The sequence below is a fragment of the Salvelinus fontinalis genome, chromosome 29, assembly GCF_029448725.1.
Source record: "Salvelinus fontinalis isolate EN_2023a chromosome 29, ASM2944872v1, whole genome shotgun sequence".
NCBI classification, from domain to species: Eukaryota; Metazoa; Chordata; class Actinopteri; order Salmoniformes; family Salmonidae; genus Salvelinus; species Salvelinus fontinalis.
In genome coordinates this window covers 45186789-45210698 of record NC_074693.1, presented here as the reverse complement: position 1 = coordinate 45210698, position 23910 = coordinate 45186789, and the positions used below count along the sequence as shown (strand labels likewise).

At 41.7% G+C, this 23910-nt stretch overlaps 1 protein-coding gene across 1 annotated transcript; it reads left to right on the top strand.

Moving 5' to 3' along the window:
* The first annotated feature begins 2651 nt into the window (after positions 1-2651).
* LOC129828032 (60S ribosomal protein L36a-like) lies at positions 2652-6605 on the top strand. Its single transcript, XM_055889444.1, has 5 exons — positions 2652-2759; positions 3461-3566; positions 3650-3717; positions 5839-5961; positions 6517-6605. The coding sequence occupies exons 1-5, from the start codon at positions 2691-2693 to the stop codon at positions 6535-6537; spliced, it is 387 nt and encodes a 128-aa protein (XP_055745419.1). The 5' UTR covers positions 2652-2690; the 3' UTR covers positions 6538-6605.
* Positions 6606-23910: the final 17305 nt, after the last annotated feature.

Below are 23910 nucleotides of genomic sequence, written 5' to 3'. Positions count from 1 at the left end.
GGTTGAGCGAATGCAAAGAGTGTGCAAAGCTGTCATCAAGGCAATGCGTGGCTACTTTGAAGAACCTCAAATATAACATATATTTTTATTTATTTAACACTTTTTTGATTACTACATGATTCCATATGTGTTATTTCATAGTTTTGATGTCTTCACTATTATGCTACAATGTAGAAAATAGTAAAAATAAAGAAAAACCCTTAAATGAGTAGGTGTGTCCAAACTTTTGACTGGTACTGTATATATAAAAGTATGTGGACACCCCTTCAAATTAGTGGATTCAGCTATTTCAGCCACACCACTTCCTGACAGGTGTTTAAAATTGAGCACACAGCCATGCAATCTCCATAGACAAAGATAGGCAGTAGAATGACCTTACTGAAGAGCTCAGTGGTTTTCAACGTGGCAACGTCATAGGATGCCACCTTTCAAACAAGTCAGTTTGTCCAATTTCTGCTCTCCTAGAGCTTACAGCTCAACTGTAAGTGCTGTTATTGTGAAGTGGCAAAATGTAGGAGCTACATTGGCTCAGCCACTAAGTGGCACACAAGCTCACAGGGACCGCTGAAGCGCATAGGCATAGCAGGTAAAAATCGTCTGAAGTGAGAGATCCAAACTGCCTCTGGATGCAATGTCAGCACAAGAACTATTGGTCAGGAGCTTCATGAAATGGGTTTCAATGGCCGAGCAGCCGCACACAAACCTAAGATCACCATGCGCAATTCCAAGTGGTGTCGGCTGGAGTGGTGTAAAGCTCGCCGCCATTGGACTCCGGTGCTGAAAAGCGTTCTCTGGAGTGATGCATCAGGCTTTACCATCTGGCAGTCCGGCGGATGAATCTGGAATTGGCAGATGCCAGGAGAATGCTACCTGCCCCAATGCATAGTGCCAACTGTAAACTTTGGTGGAGGAGGAATAATGGTCTGTGGCAGTTTTTCATGGTTCGGACTTGGTCCCACTGCAAGCCAGGCCTAATCGCCCAACATCCGTGCCCGACCTCACTAATGCTCTTGTGACTGAATGGAAGCAAGTCCCCACAGCAATGTTCCAACATCTAGTGGAAAACCTTCCCAGAAGAGTGGATGCTGTTATAGCAGCAAAGTGGGGGACCAAATCCATGTCCATGATTTTGGAATGAGATGTTCGACGGGCACTTGTCCACATACTTTTGGTCATGTGGTGTACCTTAAATAGAAGGTGACTCAAGTAAAAGTCTCCCAGTAAAATATTACTTGAGTAAAAGTCTAAACGGATTTGGGTTTTAAAATAGGCTTAGTTAAGTATCACAAGTAAATGTATAAATAATAAAAAAAATCCTTATAGTAAGCAAACCAGACCGCACAATTGTCTTGTTATTATTTTACATTTATGGATAGCCAGGGGCACAGTCCAACACTTTGACATAATTTACAAACGAAGCGTTTTTGTTTAGTGAGATCAGAGGCAGTAGGGATGACCAGTGATCGTGTAGTAGGCTATTCTAAATTATTTAATTTGTTTCTGAACAAACTTTGGTAAATGTATTACAATTCATCAGGGGTGTTGCAGCTCCTCCAGAACCCTTCTCGCAGGTTGCAACGAGAGGGAGAGAGATCGTAGAAAGTGAATCTCATTCTAGTTCTGTGAGAGATACAGGCGGGTTTCTCACGCAGCCTTGCTTTGATCTCAAACATAGATTGCAAAATTGCACAAACCCTAAACCCTTCTCGGCTCAACCCGAATCAACTCAGAATATCAGGCCAGGGCTGAAATTCTACTTTTTCACATTAACAAAGAGAATTAACAAAGAGTCAACTCGAATGAACTTTGATCGATTTTATTATAATTTTTACATTGCAAAAAGTTTACATTATTTTTCTTGCCACGAGAGGTACTGGATACGGCCAAATCGGTTACGGTGTTGTGCCGAAAACCTCCCGCAGGTCATAACCCCCCCTTCTAATTTCCTTAATTTTGTGGTTAGAGTCAAACACTTTCTATAGAACAAACTTCACGTCAGGATAGGCAACCGAAATTAATAATACATGTATGTGTGTTATATTAAACATAGAGGTGGGAGTGATATGTTGGTAAGCAATTCACATTTCAGAAAAACTTTGGCCGAATTAGTATCCTTACATTTTCAAAGATACTTGTCGAATAAGACATGGGAGAGATGACGAATTTTGGCAAAGAGATTTATTTATAGACTAATACAAAATCAGTAGCGGATTTAAGTACGGGCGACATGGGCAGACACCCATCCCGCGGCATCTTGCCGGGGACGACACCGGGCGCCCCTGGGTGCCAACGCCGACGGGAGGGGTTCGCCCAAGGCGCCGTACAAGCTAGAACAGCCACATACACTTGAAACAAATAACCAAATCGAAAACTGCAGACAAAAATGCTTTCTGCTACTAAGATCGGTGACATGTAGGCTAAACTGACAACGGATTAAAGAGTAGAAATCTCAACTAGCAAGACGCAGCAATGAAGAACGCGAAGGGGGGAGAATTCTGTCAAGGGGGAGATTTTCGGCACAACATCGGAACGAAACAGTCCAAAACAGAGAGGTGCCAGATCATGTGCTGTATATTGAGGCTTTGTACCGAAGCCCTACTTCAGTAATATATAGTATTTGGTTCTATTCCACACTCCTAAACACAAGGTGGCAGTGTTCAAAATCAGGACCTATACTTCTGCATCAGCCAATGGTCTTTACGAAGGAGTGCCACCGGCTTCGTTCTTCCTTTTTTCGTCTGGATCAGGCCGTCACAATGGTATGAAACTTCACCACGAATACGTTTAAAACATCTACTGTAATCTTTGAAATATACATGCACTTGCGACGTTCTGAAGTACCTAATGTGTGAACGCAATAGTTAGGGACACATATAGCCCATTATTAGTGATTGTATCTATATATCCCAATATAGTTGCCTATAACAAAACTCGAGCGAATGATTATTTACATCGATGATATCGCTAGCTACATGAAACATGAAATTGCCCATATTATTGTATTTTTGGCAACACAATTAAGTTGGTATTGCCATTTTAGATGTGCGTCATTGCTAAGTACTTGTTAACGTTTTTAAACGTAGCAAATGTACTATAGGCTGGTCTTCAAGTAGCTAAGTGGTAAGCGTTAAAGGAGACAATGGTGTCTCTACGTTACCTTATAGAGCCAGCCGGTCACCAAAGCGATTGTTGGTAGACTTGATTATACAACTTTGTGGCAGAAAGTATGCACATGTAACTAGTATTTTGAACAAAAATGCCACATAGATGGGAAAAGGCTCTTGTCTGGGTAGTAGCTCCTTAGGTTAAATGGTAGTGACCGGACCACCATACTGTATATTTGTTGTGAAGCCCAGTGTTCAGTGAATAAATACGAATGCAGAGGTACTGTAAATGACAATGTACCATACTACTGCACTGTCGGTGTACATGTTTCTAAATGAATGTTTGTGTGATTCAGGTGAACGTACCAAAGACGCGCAGGACCTACTGCAAGAAGTGCAAGAGGCACCAGCTTCACAAAGTTACCCAGTACAAGAAGGGAAAAGATTCCCTCTATGCCCAGGGTGAGTTTGTCTCAAAATGAGCATTGGCAGGTAGCATGGGCCGCAATGTGTTCCAAGATAAATAATTGATATCTGTGTTTTAGGTAAGAGGAGATATGACAGAAAGCAGTCTGGTTACGGTGGACAGACCAAGCCTATTTTCCGCAAAAAGGTGAGTTTGCGAAGCTTTGTGTGTACTGGAAACATTGCCAAAGGGTACCTTATCAGTTAACACTTTTCCTTGAGTAACCCCAACAGTACTGTTGTGTTGTCGTGGACAACCACAAGTGTGGGTCTGGGGCATCCTAACTGTACTTTGGTGGTTACTCAAGGAAAGGAATTGAACCACTGGTATAAGGTACCCTACAATGTATCCAATAATGTATACTACAAATGTAGACTGCCGGCCATTGTCAGCGAGCCTTGGCCTGTAGTGACTTTGTCCTTTCCTAAAGTGTCTGCTAGAGATAATTGAGATGGTTTGAGGCCCTGCTGTTTCTCCTCCATGGCAAGGTTATAGGCAAACCTCAGACAACTTAATGAAGGCTTCTGTTTTTTCCTTTACTTTTACACATACACTACCGTTCAAAAGTTTGGAAAGAAAAGCACATTTTTTTGTCCATTTAAAATAACATAAAATTGATCTGAAATACAGTGTAGACATAGTTAATGTTGTAAATGACTATTGTAGCTGGAAATGGCAGATAATTTTTTATTATAATGGAATATCTACATAGGTGTACAAGAGGCCCATTATCAGCAACCATCACTCCTTAATATTTTCCTTTTATTGGCCAGTCTTGAGATATGTCTTGTTCTTTCCAACTCTGCCAAGAAGGCCAGCATCCCGGAGTCGCCTCTTCACTGTTGAGGTTGAGACTGGTGTTTTGCGGGTACTATTTAATGAACCTCTTAGTGCGTAAATCCCTCTAGTGGGGATTTTAGACAACATCCGGTGAAATCGGAAAACACGCCAAATTCAAAATACAAAATTGTAATATTAAACATTCATGAAAATACAAGGGTCCTACATTTAAAAGCTTAACTTCTTGTTAATCCAGCCGCTGTGTCAGATTTCAAAAAGGCTTTACGGCGAAAGCATATCATGCGATTATCTGAGGACAGCGCCTGCATACAAAAGCATTACAAACATTTTCCAAACAAGCAGAGGCGTCACGAAAGTCAGAAATAGCGATAAAATAAATCACTTACCTTTGAAGATCTTCCTCTGTTTGCAATTCCAAGGGTCCCAACATAACAAATGGTCCTTTTGTTCGAAAAACTCCTTCTTTATATCGACAAAAAGTCAGTTTAGTTGGCGCGCTTGATTCAGTAATCCACCTGTTTCCCTCGTTCAAAATGCATACAAATGAATCTCAAAAGTTACCAATAAACAAGTCAAACAATGTTTCTAATCAATCCTCAGGTACGCTAATATGTAAATAAACTATACAATTTAAGACGGAGAATAGTATGTTCATTACCGGAGATAAATAACGAAGTGTTCTCATCCACGGGCGTCACAATACTACAGCCAAAATGGGAGCCACCTAGAAAAACAACAAATTTTAGCTAATAAAAAAAAAAAAAACAAGTCTGAAACTCTTTCTAAAGAGTTCACATCTAGTAGAACCCCTAGGAGCTGCAATCTGGGAGGTATTCCTTTGATTTTCCCATAAACCAGGATTTGGATGGGCAGACATCTCAAAAAAAAGATCGGGGTGGATTCTCCTCGGGTTTTCTCCTGCCATATCAGTTCTGTTATACTCACAGACATTATTTTAACAGTTTTGGAAACTTCAGAGTGTTTTCTATCCAATACTAATAATACTAATGCATATATTTGTATCTGGGACTGAATAGGAGGCAGTTCACTCTGGGCATGCTATTCATCCAAAAGTGAAAATGCTGCCCCCTATCCCAAACAAGTTAACAATGTCTACACTGTATTTCTGATCAATTTCATGGCATTTTAATGGACAAAAACATGCTATTCTTTCAAAAACAAGGGCATTTCTAAGTGACTCCAAACTTTTGAACGGTAGTGTACTTATACAGTATTGTCTGAACCTTTTTACAGCTTTTTTAAAAACTGTTTGTGGGTACTACTCACACTCCCCCTCATGGATTTTAATGGAATGGACACTTCACCAATCCGATGGTTTTAAATGCATGACGGGGAGTGAACGAGTACACATTTAAGGGTAGAGAATCAAAATGCAGCCACTGCCATGTCATGTGTGCATGAATCCTGGATTATTTTCTAAATTTGTTACATGGATTCTCTCCTCAGGCTAAGACTACAAAGAAGATTGTGTTAAGGCTGGAGTGCGTGGAGCCCAACTGCAGGGCCAAGAGGATGGTGCCCATCAAGAGATGCAAACACTTTGAGCTGGGAGGTGACAAGAAGAGAAAGGTAAGCAAGCACAAACTCTCATTCCAACTAAGTACTGAAACACTGCTTTTCCTGGCCTATGTTTATTCTTCTTCCGGAAAGGGTTGTGTATTTGTTCCAGAACCATAAATAGCAACGTATATGGTTTGTGGACGTCTAAATTAAGTTTATTGTTAGTCAGTGACATTTGACACGTGGTTCAGCTATTGATGCACGTCTTTGCTCATTCACTTTACATCGTTCCTCTGTATAAGGTTTAGTAAATTCCAAACATACATGCTTCCCCAGAAGTCTTTGTGGTTAAGATACTGCCTAGAGAGAAATTGGCAATAGCACTCTGAAGGCCTTCACTGGCCAAATGTGTGCTTACTCTGGAATGGTATGCCTTTTAGATATGCCCTAAAGAATGTTAACAAGTTTTAATTAATTTAGCCTAGATTTGTCAGATTTAAAGATGATTGGATTCGGAAGCAGTGTTTGTATTTTTCATTTTGGAAAGGTGAACGTGAATGATTAATTGTGCTGTTTGAATATCTATGAGCTGCCTTGTAAAACATTTTCATTTTCTCCTTTCAGGGCCAGGTCATCCAGTTCTAGGCTGTGGCTCAATTCGTTGGGTGGACTTTTTTCACTTTTTTCAATAAATGTATTGAAATTGTACCCGATGCAATCTCTCCTTATCTTTGTGTATCTTAGTGGTTCAAATGTGGCAATTTAAGATGGTGTGTATATAGATTAGGGGTAGACCGATTTAATTAGGGCCGATTTTAAGTTTTCATAACAATCGGTAATCTGCATTTTTGGATGCCGATTATGGCAGATTACATTGCACTCCACGAGGAGACTGCGTGGCAGGCTGACCACCTGTTACGCGAGTGCAGCAAGGAGCCACGGTAAGTTGCTAGCTAGCATTAAACTTATCTTGTAAAAAAACAATCAATCTTAACATAATCACTAGTTAACTACACATGGTTGATGACATTACTAGTTTAACTAGCTTGTCCTGCGTTGCAAATAATCAATGCGGTGTCTGTTAATTTATCATGATCATTCGACCTCTAATATAGATATGTAATTGGCCATCCAGTGAAATCTTTAGTTGCCATTAGAAACGTACACATTTAATTTGTCACATACACGTTACAATGGCATCAATCGAAGTCTTTAACCACTCCAGAAAACACCAACTAAAAAGCCTTTCCAAAAGTAGTTACAGCATGTACATTACAGTATATATTCACTCTGGTGAATAACCATGCCTGAATCATATCCTTATGCGCTGTCTTACCCCATCCGAACCCAAGATATTAAGTTAAAACAGTTTGTTTTAAAGCTATGCAGTCATTTTGATATGGATGGTCAGTCCTTGCGTCCATATCCTGGAATTTTGGGTGATTACATCTCTCTAGCCCATCCCCAAGTTTGGCAGGGTGACAATGTTTTGAGATTTGAATTCCAGATTCATATCAAGACACTGTTGTACCAAAGTAAGACATGTAATTTCAATCCGGTAAACTTGTTACAGTACTGCTGTTATTTGATATCTGAACATTCAGGTGTTAGCCAGCTAGCAAATCTCCCTTTTGTGACCAGAACAATTGGAATACAGACATGGACAATTTACTAACTCATTCCATACTTAATTTTTTATTTACTTTATTTTACATTTAAAGTAGCTTTAAAAAATAAATAAAATAAAATAAAACAGGACTTGAGGTTCAATCTTTCTAGGGCAGGGATGCCAACAAATAACCTATTCAAGAGGGCGTATACATGTCTCTTTAGCAAGTAAACACCATCTAGAATTACAACATAAAAAGGCAATGTAACTTTAGCTGCGTTTACACAGGCACCCCGATTCTGATATTTTCTCAATTGGCCAATTGGATCAGCTCTGAAAAAGATCTGTGATGACCAATTAGTTGGGAAATGGAACAGTTAGGCTGCTTATGTAAACGCAGCCTTTCTGTGCCTGTGAGTTAGTGCTGAGCCAGGGCCCATATGCTTGTCTGCTAGCAAGATCATACTAAAGAACTGAGTTGTGTGTTTGACATGTCTTTCCATAATTGCCATTGGGTCTTGAAGTCACCCTTGATGGGAATGACAGTTGACAGTGCTGTGTCAGAAGGGTTGACAACCACTACCAGTTTGCTGAGGGTTAGGACCCCTAGCTCCTTGTAGCTGGGCGGGACCAGATCTTCCAGCTAGGCACTGTGGGAAGGGTGTGGGGGAAGCCATTGGGACCGCCATCTGCTTGTTCATCACTGCCAGAGCCAACCAGCTGCCAGACAAGAATCTCTCCCACACCTGATTTTTTTAAAATGTATATATATATAATGATGTGAACTGTAGGCAGTGGTGTAAAAGTACCCAGTTGTCATACTTGAGTAAATGTATAGATACCTTAATAGAAAGTTACTCAAGTAAGTCACCCAGTAAAATACTACTTGATTAAAAGTCTAAAAGTATTTGGTTCTAAATATACTTAAGTATCAAAAGAAAGTATGAACAATTTCAAATTCCTTCTATTAAGCAAGGCAGGCGGGACCATTTTCTTGTTTTTAAAATGTATGTATAGCCAGGGGTACACTCCAACACTCAGACATCATTTACAAAATATGCATTTGTTTAGTGAGCCTGCCAGATCAGAGGCAGTAGGGACCATGTGTTGTCTCGATAAATCCGTGAATTGGACCATTTTCCTGTCCTGATAAGCATTCCAAATGTAACGAGTACTTTTGGGTGTCAGGAAAAAATGTATGGAGTAAAAAGTACATTATTTTCTTAAGGAATGTAGTGAAGTAAAAATTGTCAAAAATATAAATAGAGAAGTACAGATACCAAAAAAATAGTTAATAGTACTGACTGTAGGGAACTTGCTCAATAAAAGCTACAAAGCCACTGAATGCAACTTGCATTTGTACATTTTACAGTGTCATATTGCCAGTAGATGGCAGTATCATATTGCCAGTAGATGGCAGTATATACAAAGACATCGCTTGAATGTTTGATGTGGCTACGCTACAGGTTAATGCCTTATGGTTGAATGCATGATATTACACTGAACAAAACAATTTGTAAACATGTAAAGTATTGGTCCCATGAGCTGAACTTAAAGACCCCATAAATGTTCCATATGCACAAAGTGTCTCTCATTCTGTGCACAAATGTTTACATCCCTTTTACAGAGCATTTCTCCTTTTCCAAGATAATCCATCTACTTGGTAAACAGCATGATCATTACACAGGCATACCTTGTACTGGGGACAAAAGACCACTCAGTTTTGTCACACAACACAATGCTACAGATGTCTGCAGGAATGTCCACCAGAGCTGTTTGGCACCAGATCATTTAATGTTCATTCCTATACCATAAGCTGCCTCCAGCATCGTTTTAGAGAGTGACAGTACGTCCAACCGGCCTTAACTGTGGACTATGTGTAACAATGCCAGCCCAGGAACTCCACATCTGGCTTCTTCACCTCTGTTATCGTCTGTGACCAGCCACCTGGACAGCTGACAACTGGGATTGCGCAACCGATGAATTTCTGCACAAACTGTCAGAAACCGTCTGAGGAAAGCTCATCTGCATGCTCATCGTCCTCACCAGGGTCTTGACCTGACTGCAGTTCGGCTTTGTAACCGACTTCAGTGGGCAAATGCTCGCCTTCGATGGCAACTGGCACGCTGGAGAAGTGTGCTCTTCACAGATGAATCCTGGTTTCAACTATACTGGGCAGATGGCAGACGTGTGTGTGAGTGGTTTGCTGATGTCAACGTTGTGAACAGAGTGCCCCATGGTGGCGGTGGGCTTATGTTATGGGCAGGCATAAGGTACAGACAACGAACACAATTGGATTTTATTGAGATCCTGAGTCTTATTGTCGTGCCATTCATCCCCTGCCATCACCTCATGTTTCACCATGATAATGCATGGTCCCATGTTGCAAGGATCTGTAAACAATTCCTGGAAGGTGAAAATGTCCCAGTTCTTCCGTGGCCTACATACTCAGACATGTCACCCATTGAGCATGTTTGGGATGCTCTGGATTGACAATGTGTTCCAGTTCCCAACCATATCAGCAACCTCGCACATCCATTGAAGAGGAGTGGGATATGAGTGGGATACGAGTGGCGCAGCGGTCTAAGGCACTGCATCTCAGTGCTAAAGGCATCACTACAGACACCCTGGTTCGATTCCAGGCTGTATCACAATCAACAGTTGTTGGGCGCACAATTGGCCCAGCGTCGTCCGGGTTTGGCCGGTGTAGGCTGTCATTGTAAATAAGAATTTATCTTTACTGACTTGCCTAGTTAAATAAAGGTAAATATATACATATCTTTTTTTAAATACTCATTCCAGGGTTTTTCTTTATTTTTACTATATTGTGGAATAATAGTGAAGACATCAAAACTATGAAATAACACATGGAATCCTGTACTAACCCAAAAAGTGTTAAACAAATCAAAATATATTTTATATTTGAGGTTCTTCAAAGTAGCCACCCTTTGATGCAATTACTATGGTCCCGTGTTACAGTCGACCGTGCACATGTATCTCTCCCAATGCAGCCAACTTATTTTAGGCTTGAGTGCGAGACCCTCCCATTAGGCAAGATCAGACGGCACGCACTGAATTTGGAGCAGCATTTTGGAAATTGGCTGCAGCCCTCAGGAGCCCCTGATTGGCTACTACACCGCTGGCGGTGCCCCTGCCATCAGCTCATAGCCATTTGCTGCAGCCATTGCTCCACCTTATTCCCACTTTTCCCTAAATATATACTACAAACACAACCATTAAAGAGGCAGAAACTCAATTTCGAGGCTCTTGTAACGATGTGTGCTGAGATTCGGGGAGTTAGTGTTTTAATTAATAAATGAAATGTAATATAAAACAAGAAACACAAACAACTCACAGACAGGAAACAGAAACAATGACGCCTGGGGAAGGAACCAAAGGGAGTGACATATATAGGGCAGGTAATCAAGGAAGTAATGGCATCTAGGTGAGTGATGACGCGCAGGTGCATGTAACAGTGGTGACAGGTGTGCGCCATAATGAGCAGCCTGGTGTACTACAGGCCGGAGAGGGAGCACACGTGACAGTACCCCCTCCCCGACGCGCGGCTCCGGCTTTTTATTTTTTAAATTTTTATTTCACCTTTATTTAACCAGGTAGGCAAGTTGAGAAAAAAGTTCTAATTTACAACTGCGACCTGGCCAAGATAAAGCAAAGCAGTTTGACACGTACAACAACACAGAGTTACACATGGAGTAAAACAAACATACATTCAATAATACAGTAGAAAAATAAGTCTATATACAATGTGAGCAAATGAGGTGAGATAACGGAGGTAAAGGCAAAAAAAAGGCCATGGTGGCGAAGTAAATACAATAAAGCAAGTAAAAACACTGGAATGGTACATTTGCAGTGGAAGAATTTGCAAAGTAGAAATATAAATAATGGGGTGCAAAGGAGCAAAATAAATACAGTAGGGGGAGAGGTAGTTGTTTGGGCTAAATTATAGATGGGCTATGTACAGGTGCAGTAATCTGTGAGCTGCTCTGACAGCTTAAAGCTAGTGAGGGAGATAAGTGTTTCCAGTTTCAGAGATTTTTGTAGTTCGTTCCAGTCATTGGCAGCAGAGAACTGGAAGGAGAGGTGGCCAAAGGAAGAATTGGTTTTGGGGGTGACCAGAGAGATATACCTGCTGGAGCGCATGCTACAGGTGGGTGCTGCTATGGTGACCAGTGAGGTGAGATAAGGGGGGACTTTACCTAGCAGGGTCTTGTAGATGACCTGGAGCCAGTGGGTTTGGCGACGAGTATGAAGCAAGGGCCAGCCAACAAGAGCGTACAGGTCGTAGTATATGGGGCTTTGGTGACAAAACGGATGGCACTGTGATAGACTGCATCCAATTTATTGAGTAGGGTATTGGAGGCTATTTTGTAAATGACATCGCCAAAGTCGAGGATCAGTAGGATGGTCAGTTTTACAAGGGTATGTTTGGCAGGATGAGTGAAGGATGCTTTGTTGCGAAATAGGAAGCCAATTCTAGATTTAACTTTGGACTGGAGATGTTTGATGTGAGTCTGGAATGAGAGTTTACAGTCTAACCAGACACCTAGATATTTGTAGTTGTCCACATATTCTAAGTCAGCAACGTCCAGAGTAGTGATGTTGGACGGGCTGGCAGGTGCAGGCAGCAATCGGTTGAAGAGCATGCATTTAGTTTTACTTGTATTTAAGAGCAATTGGAGGCCACGGCGGCAGGATGCTGACCAAAATGACGAACCCGGGGATCAGGAGCGGACCGGTCACCTCTGCTGAGGCGCTGGAAACCTGTCAGTCCGGCTGAGACGCGGAAGCATGGCGACCTAGAACGCTGGAGAGAGAGCATATGTGACGATACCCCCTCCCCGGCGTGTTCGGCTCCAGCCGCAGGACGCCAACCCAAGGGACGATCCAGGGGAACATGAGTGGATCGGTCACCCCTGCTGATGCGCGGGAACCTGACGCCGGCTGGGACGCAGGAACCTGACAGACCGGCTGAAGTAGGAGAGCCTGACGAGCCGGCTGAGGCAGGGGAGCCTGGCGGTCTGGCTGAGGAGCGAAAGCCTGTAGCGGCTCCCGGACTCGACGTCATTCCATCTGACACAAAAATAAAGAAAAAACACTCCCTGATGCTTCCCATAGGTGAGGCGTCATTCTGCACATATGACAGCTCTGAATGCTGCAGGTTTCCTCCAGATTTTCAGTAAACAGAGGGAAACATTTCCCTGGTTTCCTGCAGCTCATCTGTCAATCTCAACCCCAAGGTTAGCGGCTTAAAAGCCCCCCCCATAACTGATGGTGCCTGGAGGTCACAGAGAGACAATATTTGTAACCAGATTTCTAAAACTCAACAGAGCCTGTTGAGAAGGGAGGAGTGGAGAGAAGACACTCTTCAGCAATCATTTCAGCCGTCCGGCTCCCTGTCCCTGTGGCTGAGGTTTCAATCATTCCGCTAGATTTACTCTCTCGGTTGAAGCCCCCCCCCCCCCCCCCCCCCCCCCCCACCCCTCCAAGAAACAATCCTGCCTTTCAGGCTTTCAACATTGGCCAGGTGCCCCGGACGAAAATAACTAAACAAACAGACGATGCTGAGAGGAGTTGACAAGCCGCAAGCAGCTCCTGGTCTATGGACTCTCAAAGAATCACACTGAAGTTTCAGACAATAATACAGTCCAGAGTGTGATCAGTCCTCCAAGTGGGAAGGGAGGATCGTTACTGAGAATTTTTGTAAAATGTTGGAAAAGTAGATAATAGACTAAAGCAAAACCCTCCATTGAGCAACCTACACTCTTAGAAAAAAGGGGTTCCAAAAGGGTTCTTTGGCTGTTCCCACAGGAGAACCCTTTGTGGTTTCCAGGTAGAACCCTTTTTGGTTCCGAGTAGAAACCTCTGTGGAAAGAGTTCTACATGGAACCGAAAAAGTTTCTACATGGAACCAAAAGGGTTCTTTCTACCTGGAATCAAAACGGGTTCTTCAAAGGTTTCTCCTATGGGAACAGCCGAAGAACACTTTAAGGTTTTAAACAGCCCATTTTTTTCTAGGAGTGTGCTTTAAAATGTGCAAGATTGCGAACATCCATTTTAAAAAAGCATATAAGTGCACACTATTCTGCACACTACAGTAGCCTACATAGAAAATCCATATGGTTTCATTTTCACTAATCCCCCTCACTGATTCTGCATTTCTATAATTTTGTAATCTGAGAGAAATTTACACAGAACAAAAGTATGAATGCAACATGTAAAGTGTTGGTCCCATGTTTCATGAGCTGAAATAAAAAATGCCAGAAATGTTCCAAATGCACAAAAAAATCTTATTTCTGAAATTTGTTTACATCCCTGTTAGTGAGCATTTTTTCCTTGCCAAGTGTGGCATATCAAGAAGCTGATTCTTATTTTATTTAACTAGGCAAGTCAGTTAAGAATAAATTCTTATTTTTAATGACAGTGGGTTCAGGGGCAGAACAACATATTTTTACCTTGTCAGCTCAGGGATTCGATCTTGCAACCTTTCAGTTACTAGTCCAACGCTCTAACCACTTGCCTATCCTGCCACCCCAGCATGAGCATTACACAGGTGCACCTTGTGCTTGGGGACAATAAAAGTCCACTTTAAAATGTGCAGTTTTGTCACACAACACAATGCCACAGATGTGTCAAATTTTGAGGGATCATGCCTCCCAATTGGCGCAGTGGTCTAAGGCACTGCATCGCAGTGCTAGCTGTGCCACTAGACATTCTGGGTTTGATTCCAGGCTCTGTCGCAGCCGACCGTGACCGGGAGACCCATGGTTGGATTATCTTGGCGCACAATTGGCTCAGCGTCATCCGGATTAGGGGAGGGTTTGGCTGGCAGGGATATCCTTGTCCCATCGTGCACAAGCGACTCCTGTGGCGGGCCTGGCACAATAGTAATAAAAAAGTTTTGAGGGAGCATGCTGACTGCAGGAATATCCACCAGAGCTGTTGCCAAATAAGTTAATGTACATTTCTCTACCATAAACTGCCTCCAATGTCGTTTTATAGAATTTGGCAGTACGTCCAACCGGTCTCACAACTGCAGATCACGCGTGAACACGCCAGCCCAGGGAATCCACATGTGGCTTCTTCACCTGTGGGATCGTCTGAGGGGTGGTTGGGGTGGTGCTGAGGAGTAATTCTGTCTGTAATAAAGCCCTTTTGTGGGGGAAAACTATTTCTGATTGACTGGGTCTCCCCAGTGGGTGGGCCTGGCTGCCAAATGGGTGAGCCTATGCCTTCCCAGGTCGCACCCATGGCTGCACCTCTGCCCAGTCTTGTGAAATCCACAGATTAGGGCCAAATTAATTGATTTCAATTGACTGATTTCCTGAATAAAATCTTTGCAATTGTTGCATGTTAAAGTTTATATTTTTGTTCAGTATATGTGCTTCACGGTTTACATGGAATGGTTATAGGCATTTGTTCCCACTACTCTTCCGCTCTTTGTGTGAGATCATGAAAGAAGCAGAATTGGCACCATGGCAAATCCTTCAATGTTGTGGAAAAGAATCACCAAAATGACTGCCAGGCCCCTCACATGATGAAAGTGAGGGAGAGAGCAGAGTATAGAACATTGAGTGGAATATGTCTGTTTTCAGTTGAATCCCAATAAGGAGAGTAGGTCATGGTATAGATGTAAAGGTTGTCAATGTCGTTCTCCTCCTCAGACGAGGAGGAGCATGGATCGGACCCAGATGCGGAGTAGGAGGTATTCATGATTTTAATGGCAAACCAACAAACACTACAAATTAACAAAACAACAAACGTGACTAACCTGCAACAGTCCTGTGTGGTCCAAACGCTAACAGAGGAAACAAACACCCACAAGACACCAGTGAAACCCTGGCTGCCTTAGTATGACTCTCAATCAGAGACAAACGATACACACCTGTCTCTAATTGAGAATCATACCAGGCCGAACACAAAACCCCACATAGAAATAGAAAACATAGACTGCCCACCCAACACTCACGCCCTGACCAATAAAGACATATAAAACAAGAGAAAACAGGTCAGGAACGTGACAATAGACAGCAAAACCCACATAATGTAAAAACTCTCCACATAACAAATCAGAAACAGATTCTATGTGGAAAACACAACTATCATGATATGTAAATTCACAATATTATCAAGAACTCAACGGAACCATCCTCAGAAAATCCCTTTGATTAAACACCTTAATGGCCAGCTAGTTGAGGTAATTGAATGACCTCAATTACCTCGACTAACCTGTGCCCCCGCACATTGACTCTGTACCGGTACCCCCTGTATATAGCATCGCAACTGTTATTTTATTGTGGCGCTTTAATTATTAATTATTTTTCTATTTTCTTCAATTTAATTTTTATTTATTTATTGTTTATTTCAGTTTATTTGAGTAAATACTTTCTTTAAACTATCAAAATAAAGAAAGTCGCACACTCCATGTATAAACTCCCAGCAATTTAATGGGTATTTACCAACGTTTCGCATCACTGTGCCTTCCTCAGGGTAATGTCATGAATACTTGAACCAGGTTATGTAGACAGTGCAATTAGTGCAACCAATGACAATGATTAAGTTAATTGAAATGAATTAGTGAATCTGTTAAAAAAAATAGTTTATAGCATATTACATATATTACACTATTGTTATCATATAGAAACATAATTGAATACTGTACATCATATTAGCATCAACATACATTGTTATTTAATTCAATTTCACTTAATTGTTTCGTATTTCTTTTCATATTTGTTACATGTAATCTTTTGATTCAAACTGATTGAGCTGCGGTGTTCAGCTATGCGTTGTTTTAATTGTCTTTTCGTTTGTCCTACATAGGCTTTTCCACATGAACAGGTGATGAGATAGATTACTCCCTTGGACTTAAATGAGATGATACCCCTAACAGGGATTTTTCGACCTGTATGTGGGTGTCTGACGAAATATGTTTTTATAGTTGTCACGTTCCTGACCTGTTTTCCGTTGTTTTTGTATGTGTTTAGTATGGTCAGGGCGTGAGCGGGGTGGGTAGTCTATGTTATGTGTTTCCATGTTGGGTTCAATGTGTTGCCTGATATGGTTCTCAATTAGGGGCAGGTGTTTGACGTTTCCTCTGATTGAGAACCATATTAAGGTAGGCTGTTCATACCGTTTGTTTGTGGGTGATTGTCTTCCGTGTTTGTGTTTGTTACCACACGGGACTGTATCGTTTGTGCTAGTCTGTACCTGTTCGTGCGTTCTTCGTGTTTATGTAAGTTCTTTATGTTCAGGTCGGTCTACGTCGTTTGTTATTTTGTAATCTATTCAAGTGTTCTTCGTGTTTAGTCTTGCTTTAATAAATCTTCATGTATTCATCACCGCTGCGTTTTGGTCCGATCCCTACTCCTCCTCTTCAGACGAAGAGGAGGAAAACAGCCGTTACAATAGTGCTAATGCACTGTGCGCATGAACCACATTTGTAGTTTCCATTTGGGATAGGTGTCAAGAGTGTCTGAGTGGGCTCAGGAAAGCATGTCAGATCTCACTAAGCTATCTCCAATATTGCGACCACGCTTATAGACCACCAGTGGGGGTTCCTTGTAGAGGTCGACCGATTATGATTTTTCGATGCGGATACCGATTATTGGAGGATTAAAAAAAAGCCTATACCGATTAATCGGCCGATTTAAAAAAAATATATATATATGTATTTGTAATAATGACAATTACAACAATACTGAATGAACACTTATTTTATACATCAATAAAATCAATTTAGCCTCAAATAAATTATGAAACATGTTCAATTTCGTTTAAATAATGCAAAAACAAAGTGTTGGAGAAGAAAGTAAAAGTGCAATATGTGCCATGTAAGAAAGCTAACGTTTAAGTTCCTTGCTCAGAACATGAGAACATATGAAAGCTGGTGGTTCCTTTTAACATGAGTCTTCAATATTCCCAGGTAAGAAGTTTTAGGTTGTAGTTATTATAGGAATTATAGGACTATTTCTCTCTATACGATTTTTATTTCCTATACCTTTGACTATTGGATGTTCTTATAGGCACTTTAGTATTGCCAGTGTAACAGTATAGTTTCCATCCCTGTCCTCACCGCTACCTGGGCTTGAACCAGGAACACATCAACAACAGCCACCCTCGAAGCAGCGTTACCCATGCAGAGCAAGGGGAACAACTACTCCAAGTCTCAGAGCGAGTGACGTTTGAAATGCTATTAGTGCGCACCCCGCTAACTAGCTAGCCATTTCACATCGGTTACACCAGCCTAATCTTAGGAGTTGATAGGCTTGAATTCATAAACAGCAGAGCTGCTGGCAAAACACACGAAAGTGCTGTTTGAATGAATGCTTACGAGCCTGCTGGTGCCCAACATCGCTCAGTCAGACTGCTCTATCAAATCATAGACTTAATTATAACATAACAACACACAGAAATACGAGCCTTAGGTCATTAATATGGTCGATTCCGGAAACTGTCATCTCGAAAACAAAACATTTATTATTTCAGTGAAATACGGAACCGTTCCGCGTTTTATTTAACAGGTGGCATCCATCAGTCTAAATATTCCTGTTACATTGCACAACCTTCAATGTTATGTCATAATTACGTACAATTCTGGCAAATTAGTTTGCAATGAGCCAGGCGGCACAAACTGTTGCATATACCCTGACACTGTGTGCAATGAACGCAAGAGAAGTGACACAATTTCACCTGGTTAATATTGCCTGCTAACCTGGATTTCTTTTAGCTAAATATGCAGGTGTAAAAATATATACTTCTGTGTATTGATTTTAAGAAAGGCATTGATGTTTATGGTTAGGTACAAGTTGGAGCAACGACAGTCCTTTTTCGCAAATGCGCATTGCATCGATTATATGCAACGCAGGACACGCTAGATAAACTAGTAATATCATCAACCATGTGTAGTTATAACTAGTGATTATGATTGATTGATTGATTGTTTTTTATAAGATAAGTTTAACGCTAGCTAGCAACTTACCCTGGCTTCTTACTACATTCGCGTAACAGGCGGGCTCCTCGTGAGGCAGGTGGTTAGAGCGTTGGACTAGTTAACATAAGGTTGCAAGATTGAATCCCTGAGCTGACAAGGTAAAAATCTGTCGTTCTGCCCCTGGAGAAGGCAGTTAACCCACCGTTCCTAGGCCGTCATTGAAAATAAGAATGTGTTCTTAACTGACTTGCCTGGTTATATAAAGGTGTAAAAAAAAAAAAACTGCAAAATCGGCGTCCAAAATTACCGATTTCCGATTGTTATGAAAGCTTGAAATCGGCCCTAATTAATCGGCCATTCCGATTAATCGGTCGACCTCTAGTTCCTTGTACCCACTGCATACATGAATGACTTTGATGTCCAGATAGATCTATTCAAGTTTTTCCGTAATCTGAGATTGCGTGATTTCCTTGATAAGATTGAAACTTACATGACTCCACTTGAAATGTCATCCTCAGTGAGATGTATACATAGGTCTACCATGCTAATCAATATACTTACCTGTCCTACCGTGAGTCAAGGAGGAGATGGAGCCATTAACCCAGCTGAGGTACCTGAGAACTCCAACAGAACAACATTTAGATCAAAAAGTTAATTTGTACATCACCCCAAACGCAACATTCTGTGGGATTGTTGATAATGACGTAGGTGACTTACTGAAAGACAAACAGAAAGACAAATCCTATGATAGAGACGAGAGAAGGGCTCTTAAGGACTTAACGTCAGATCCTTCGATTATCATACAGAAATGTGACAAAGGAGGAGGAATTTGTATACAAAACAAATGTGACTATGTGAATGAATGTCGCCGACAACTATCTGAAGGTGACTTCTATCGCAAACTGAATTATGACCCTACCCTAGAATTTCAGCATAAGATCTCATCCATAGTGGAAAGCTGTTAGGAATCAGGACAAATCACCAAAAAAGAAGTTGAATTTCTTTGTGTGAAATTTCCCAAGATATCAACTTTCTATACAGTCGCTAAATTACACAAACAAGTGTCTCCTCCTCCAGGTAGACCCATTGTAGCAGCAATCAACTCTGTGACATCCAACATTTCTAAATTTGTGGATTATTACATTAAACCGATGGTTGATAATCTCCCATCTCAAATCAAATTTTTATTTGTCACATACACATGCATAGCAGATGTTAATGCGAGTGTCGCGAAATACTTGTGGGAACGCGAAGCGATGTGGCCATCTCTGTCGGCGCCGGAAGTGTGTGTCAAAGACACTAGTCCCGTGATTTCATTGATAGAGGGCTCAGGAAGGATAGCAGAGGGGACCCTGCTGGCCACTTTTGATGTGGAGAGCTTGTACACAAACATCCCACACACTGGAGGCTTGCAGGCACTGCAACACTTAGCAGAGAGACTCTACCCTTGCTCCATCCAATGATTGCATCTTACAACTTACTGAACTGGTATTATCCAATAACTACTTTGTCTTTGAGTCCGATTTTTTTCCTTCAAATTTGGGGTTTAGCCATGGGGTCCCCCCCCCCCCCCAACTATGCAAACCTGTATGTGGGACAATTTGAAGAAGCACTCCTTTATAAAACAGAGACACACCCCTTCCTTTCTAAAATATTCCTATGTGCTCTGGGAAGGAAGTCAGCAGGAACGAATTCCAAACTCTACTAAACGAGAGCTCTGAATACCTTAAATTCACCATGCAGACTGATGAGTGAAAAAGAAACTACCTGGATTTATGGATTATCAAAGAGAATGATGCATTACACACAGACCTATACACAAAGCCCACATCGCAATACCTTGCTATGTGCGGATAGTATGCATCCCCTTCCCCTCAAGAATGGTCTACCATATAGCCAGGGTTAAACGAATCGGTGGCCACCAGACAGATTTTGACAGCTATGCTAAAAAGAAAAATGACAGATACATTCAAAATGAGAGGCTACAAGGACAATACTCTTGATGCTGCAATGATGAAAATATCTCAAAAACCAGGAGAGGAATTACTAAAAACTCCACCAAAGAAGAAAAACAACACATCCATCTTTTGCACTAAGTACACCAAGGGTTCGGAGAAAATGAAAGCAATCATGAAAAAGCACTGGCATATTCTGCAATCAGACAACAACAAAAAAGGGACCCCCACTGGCGTGGTCGCAATATTGGAGATAGCTTGGTGAGATCTGACATGCCTCCTGAGCCCACTCAGACACTCTTGACACCTATCCCAAATGGGAACTACAAATGTGGCTCATGCGCACAGTGCAATAGCACTCTAGAAACATATTTCGTCAGACACCCACATACAGGTCGAAAAATCCCTGTTAGGGGTATCATCTCATTCAAGTCCAAGGGAGTAATCTATCTCATCACATGTACATGTGGAAAAGCCTATGTAGGACAAACGAAAAGACAATTAAAACAATGCATAGCTGAACACCGCAGCTCAATCAGGTGTAAGAACACTGACTATCCAGTAGAAGCTCACTTTGTTGAAGCTAACCATCCCATCTCCTCCCTCAAATGCACAGGCATTGAGCATGTTTCTCTACGAAGGAGATGAGGTAACGTCGAGATCCTACTACTACAAAGGGAGGCTTACTGGATATCCTATCTAAAAACATTGACCCCTAGTGGTCTGAATATTGACTTTGATCTCAGGCCCTTCTTATGATCAAATCTTTCTTTTATGAACAAGTCTTATAAATTGATACATTCCTTCTACAGCTTATTAGCCAACATCATATATGTTCCCCCTGTTGATGATGCCCATTATACATTAAGGTTGAACCAAAATATTACATGTAACAAATATGAAATACATAATTATGTGAAATTGAATTAATCAATAATGTATGTTGATGCTAATCTGATGTACAGTATTCAATTATGTTTCTATATGATAACAATAGCGTAATATATTTAGTATGTCATAAACTATTGTTTTTTTTAACAGTTTCACTAATTCATTTGAATTAACTTAATCATTATTACCCACCCCTCACTATTGTCACTATTGTCATTAGCACTAATTGCACTGTTTGTCTACATAACCTGGTTCAAGTATTCATGACATTACCCTGAGGAAGGCACAGTGATGCGAAACATTGGTAAATACCCATTAAATTGCTGGGAGTTTATACATGGAGTGTGCGACTTTTCTTTATTTTGATAGTTTATAGTTTATTCGCCGTTAGTCAGCACCTCCACAACAAACACACTTTTCTGGGTGTGCTCCAGCTCATGTTTTTTAATCCAGTAAATACCTTCTTGACACTTATTTTTCTTAAAACTGCATTGTTGGTTAAGGGCTTTGTAAGTAAGCATTTCACTGCAAGGTCTACACCTGTTGTTTTCGACGCATGTGACAAGTAACATTTGATTTGGGGTTGCCATGTCAACGTGTTTCACAGGTCACAAAGTAGAACGAGAGGGAATGCAATGTCAGGGATGACGTTTCTTCATCCAACCTCAAACTGAATTAGATTCACAGCACATCTCTCCCCTCTCCAAACTTCCTCCCGTGGCTCTGAAAAGAGCAGAAGTTGAACAAACTGATACATTAATAAAAGAGAGAAAAATTCTCTCTTTTTAATATCAAATCTCAGGGGATCTGTTTACCCATGCAGACAAGGAACGGACCGGCACTCCGGAATCCCTCCCTTCCTTCCTTTATCCCTCCACCTCCCCTTGTATCGGTTAATTCCCCTCTTTCCTCTCGTTCTCTCCATCTGCCCAGGCACTATTTTATTAACTGAGCTTATTTAAGCAGCCTGCAGGTAGGTGGCTAGACCTGGGAACTTTGACAGTTTTGAAAGGAGGGGGAGGTAAGCAGGTACAATGCATATGCTGCCGCCTCTGCCTGACTCTCTCTCTTTCTACAGTGTGTCCAACTCAGCCCTCATCCACCTGCACTCGTGTGTCTAACACCAGTTCTTCTCCTCTCTCCCACTGCAGTCTGACATCGCTCACACTGGTGTAAATGCCCAGGAGAACGGGCAAGTGAGACAGCCCCGTGCCGCTTTCCACTGTCACTCTGACACCGATTCAGTCCTGTAGGTTTGGGTCGAGAGAGAGGCGATCAAAGGGGGGAAATAATTATTTCCCTGGGACAGATGTGTGTGTGTGTGTGTGTGTGTGCATGGGTGCGTGTGGCACACTGTTCCTGAAGCTCAGACACACGGCGCAAGGTGAAAGTAACACAGCTAAACACCTTGCCTCCTTGCAAAGGAAATGTGGAGGACACTCCCACCCCCTTCCTCTGGCTCACCCCTCATTACCACACCACTGAGTCAGTCTGTCTGTCTCACAATGGCAAACGTCTGTCACTGAAGGGAGGGTACATGTCTGTGCTTTGATTCCAATTGACTACCTTTCTCTATGATTCCCTTTATTGCGGGGGCAGACTTGGTGTCAAGAATATACGAGACATACTGTACACATCAGAGTTTGTCAGACTTGACAGGGACACTGTCAATCCTTTATACTTTGCCAGTTGGGCTCTCTTAAAAGTTCCTACCTTGCCTGCCTTGTAACTTTACAAGACACTGTCTTAAGAAATACTGTACAATGACCATAGAGTAGACAGAGAGGGGAATGACATCTACATGTATAGTGTTGGGGGGAGGAAATCAATACAGTTACATATTGGGATGTTATTTCTGATGATATATCGTACCGTTTTGACAATATCGCAATATTACTTTTGCACTAGTTGGCTGAACCTGCATCAAAACTGCAGTATCTTACTTTTAAATAGGGAGACAATATGTTTTCATCAGCACTTTTATTTCCATGACTGATCAACACTTGTTTTCTCATAGCTCCCTCTTGTCCCTCTACAGCAGACCTATGGTAAGCAATATGTTTGGAACATCAAATCGCAATCAAATCACAGTATTAAATCGCAATGCATATAGAATCGTGAGAGTGATGAGAATCGCAACACATATCGTATCGGCACTAAAGTATCATGGTAATACAATATTGCGAGGTCCCTGGCAATTCCCAGCTCTTTTAAATGCAGTCTTCAGAGTTCAAACCTCTTATTCATCAAGTATACGACAGCATCTTCAATCTCTTAATGAAAGCGATGACGGTCTGACTCCTCAGGCATCTCTCAGAATTTCATGCACTGGAATGCTTTAGTATGCTAAGAGTCTTTCGAAAGATGTGCCCTTGCATTAGCATACAAGCATCTTTCAGTCACTTCCTCCATGCTAATTACCAAGGTGGGGGGGGGGGGGGTAAAGTGCCTCTGCTAAATATCACATTGGATCCCAGTGAATGCCACACTCTGCATGATAATGAGCAATGGCAATGTTTCTTAAGGTTAGCCTGTCCGTTCGCGTCGTCCTCATGCTTGTTTCCACAGACCGGTGACAGGTGAGGCAATAAGGAAGAGGTTCCTCTCATACT

Excerpts from the sequence above, each read along its gene's own strand:
- LOC129828032 (XM_055889444.1), top strand. The coding sequence starts at position 2,691 with ATGGTCTTTACGAAGGAGTGCCACCGGCTTCGTTCTTCCTTTTTTCGT. Across the intron at positions 3,567-3,649 it reads AGATTCCCTCTATGCCCAGG|GTAAGAGGAGATATGACAGA; the intron begins GTGAGTTTGTCT and ends TCTGTGTTTTAG. Across the intron at positions 3,718-5,838 it reads AGCCTATTTTCCGCAAAAAG|GCTAAGACTACAAAGAAGAT; the intron begins GTGAGTTTGCGA and ends TTCTCTCCTCAG.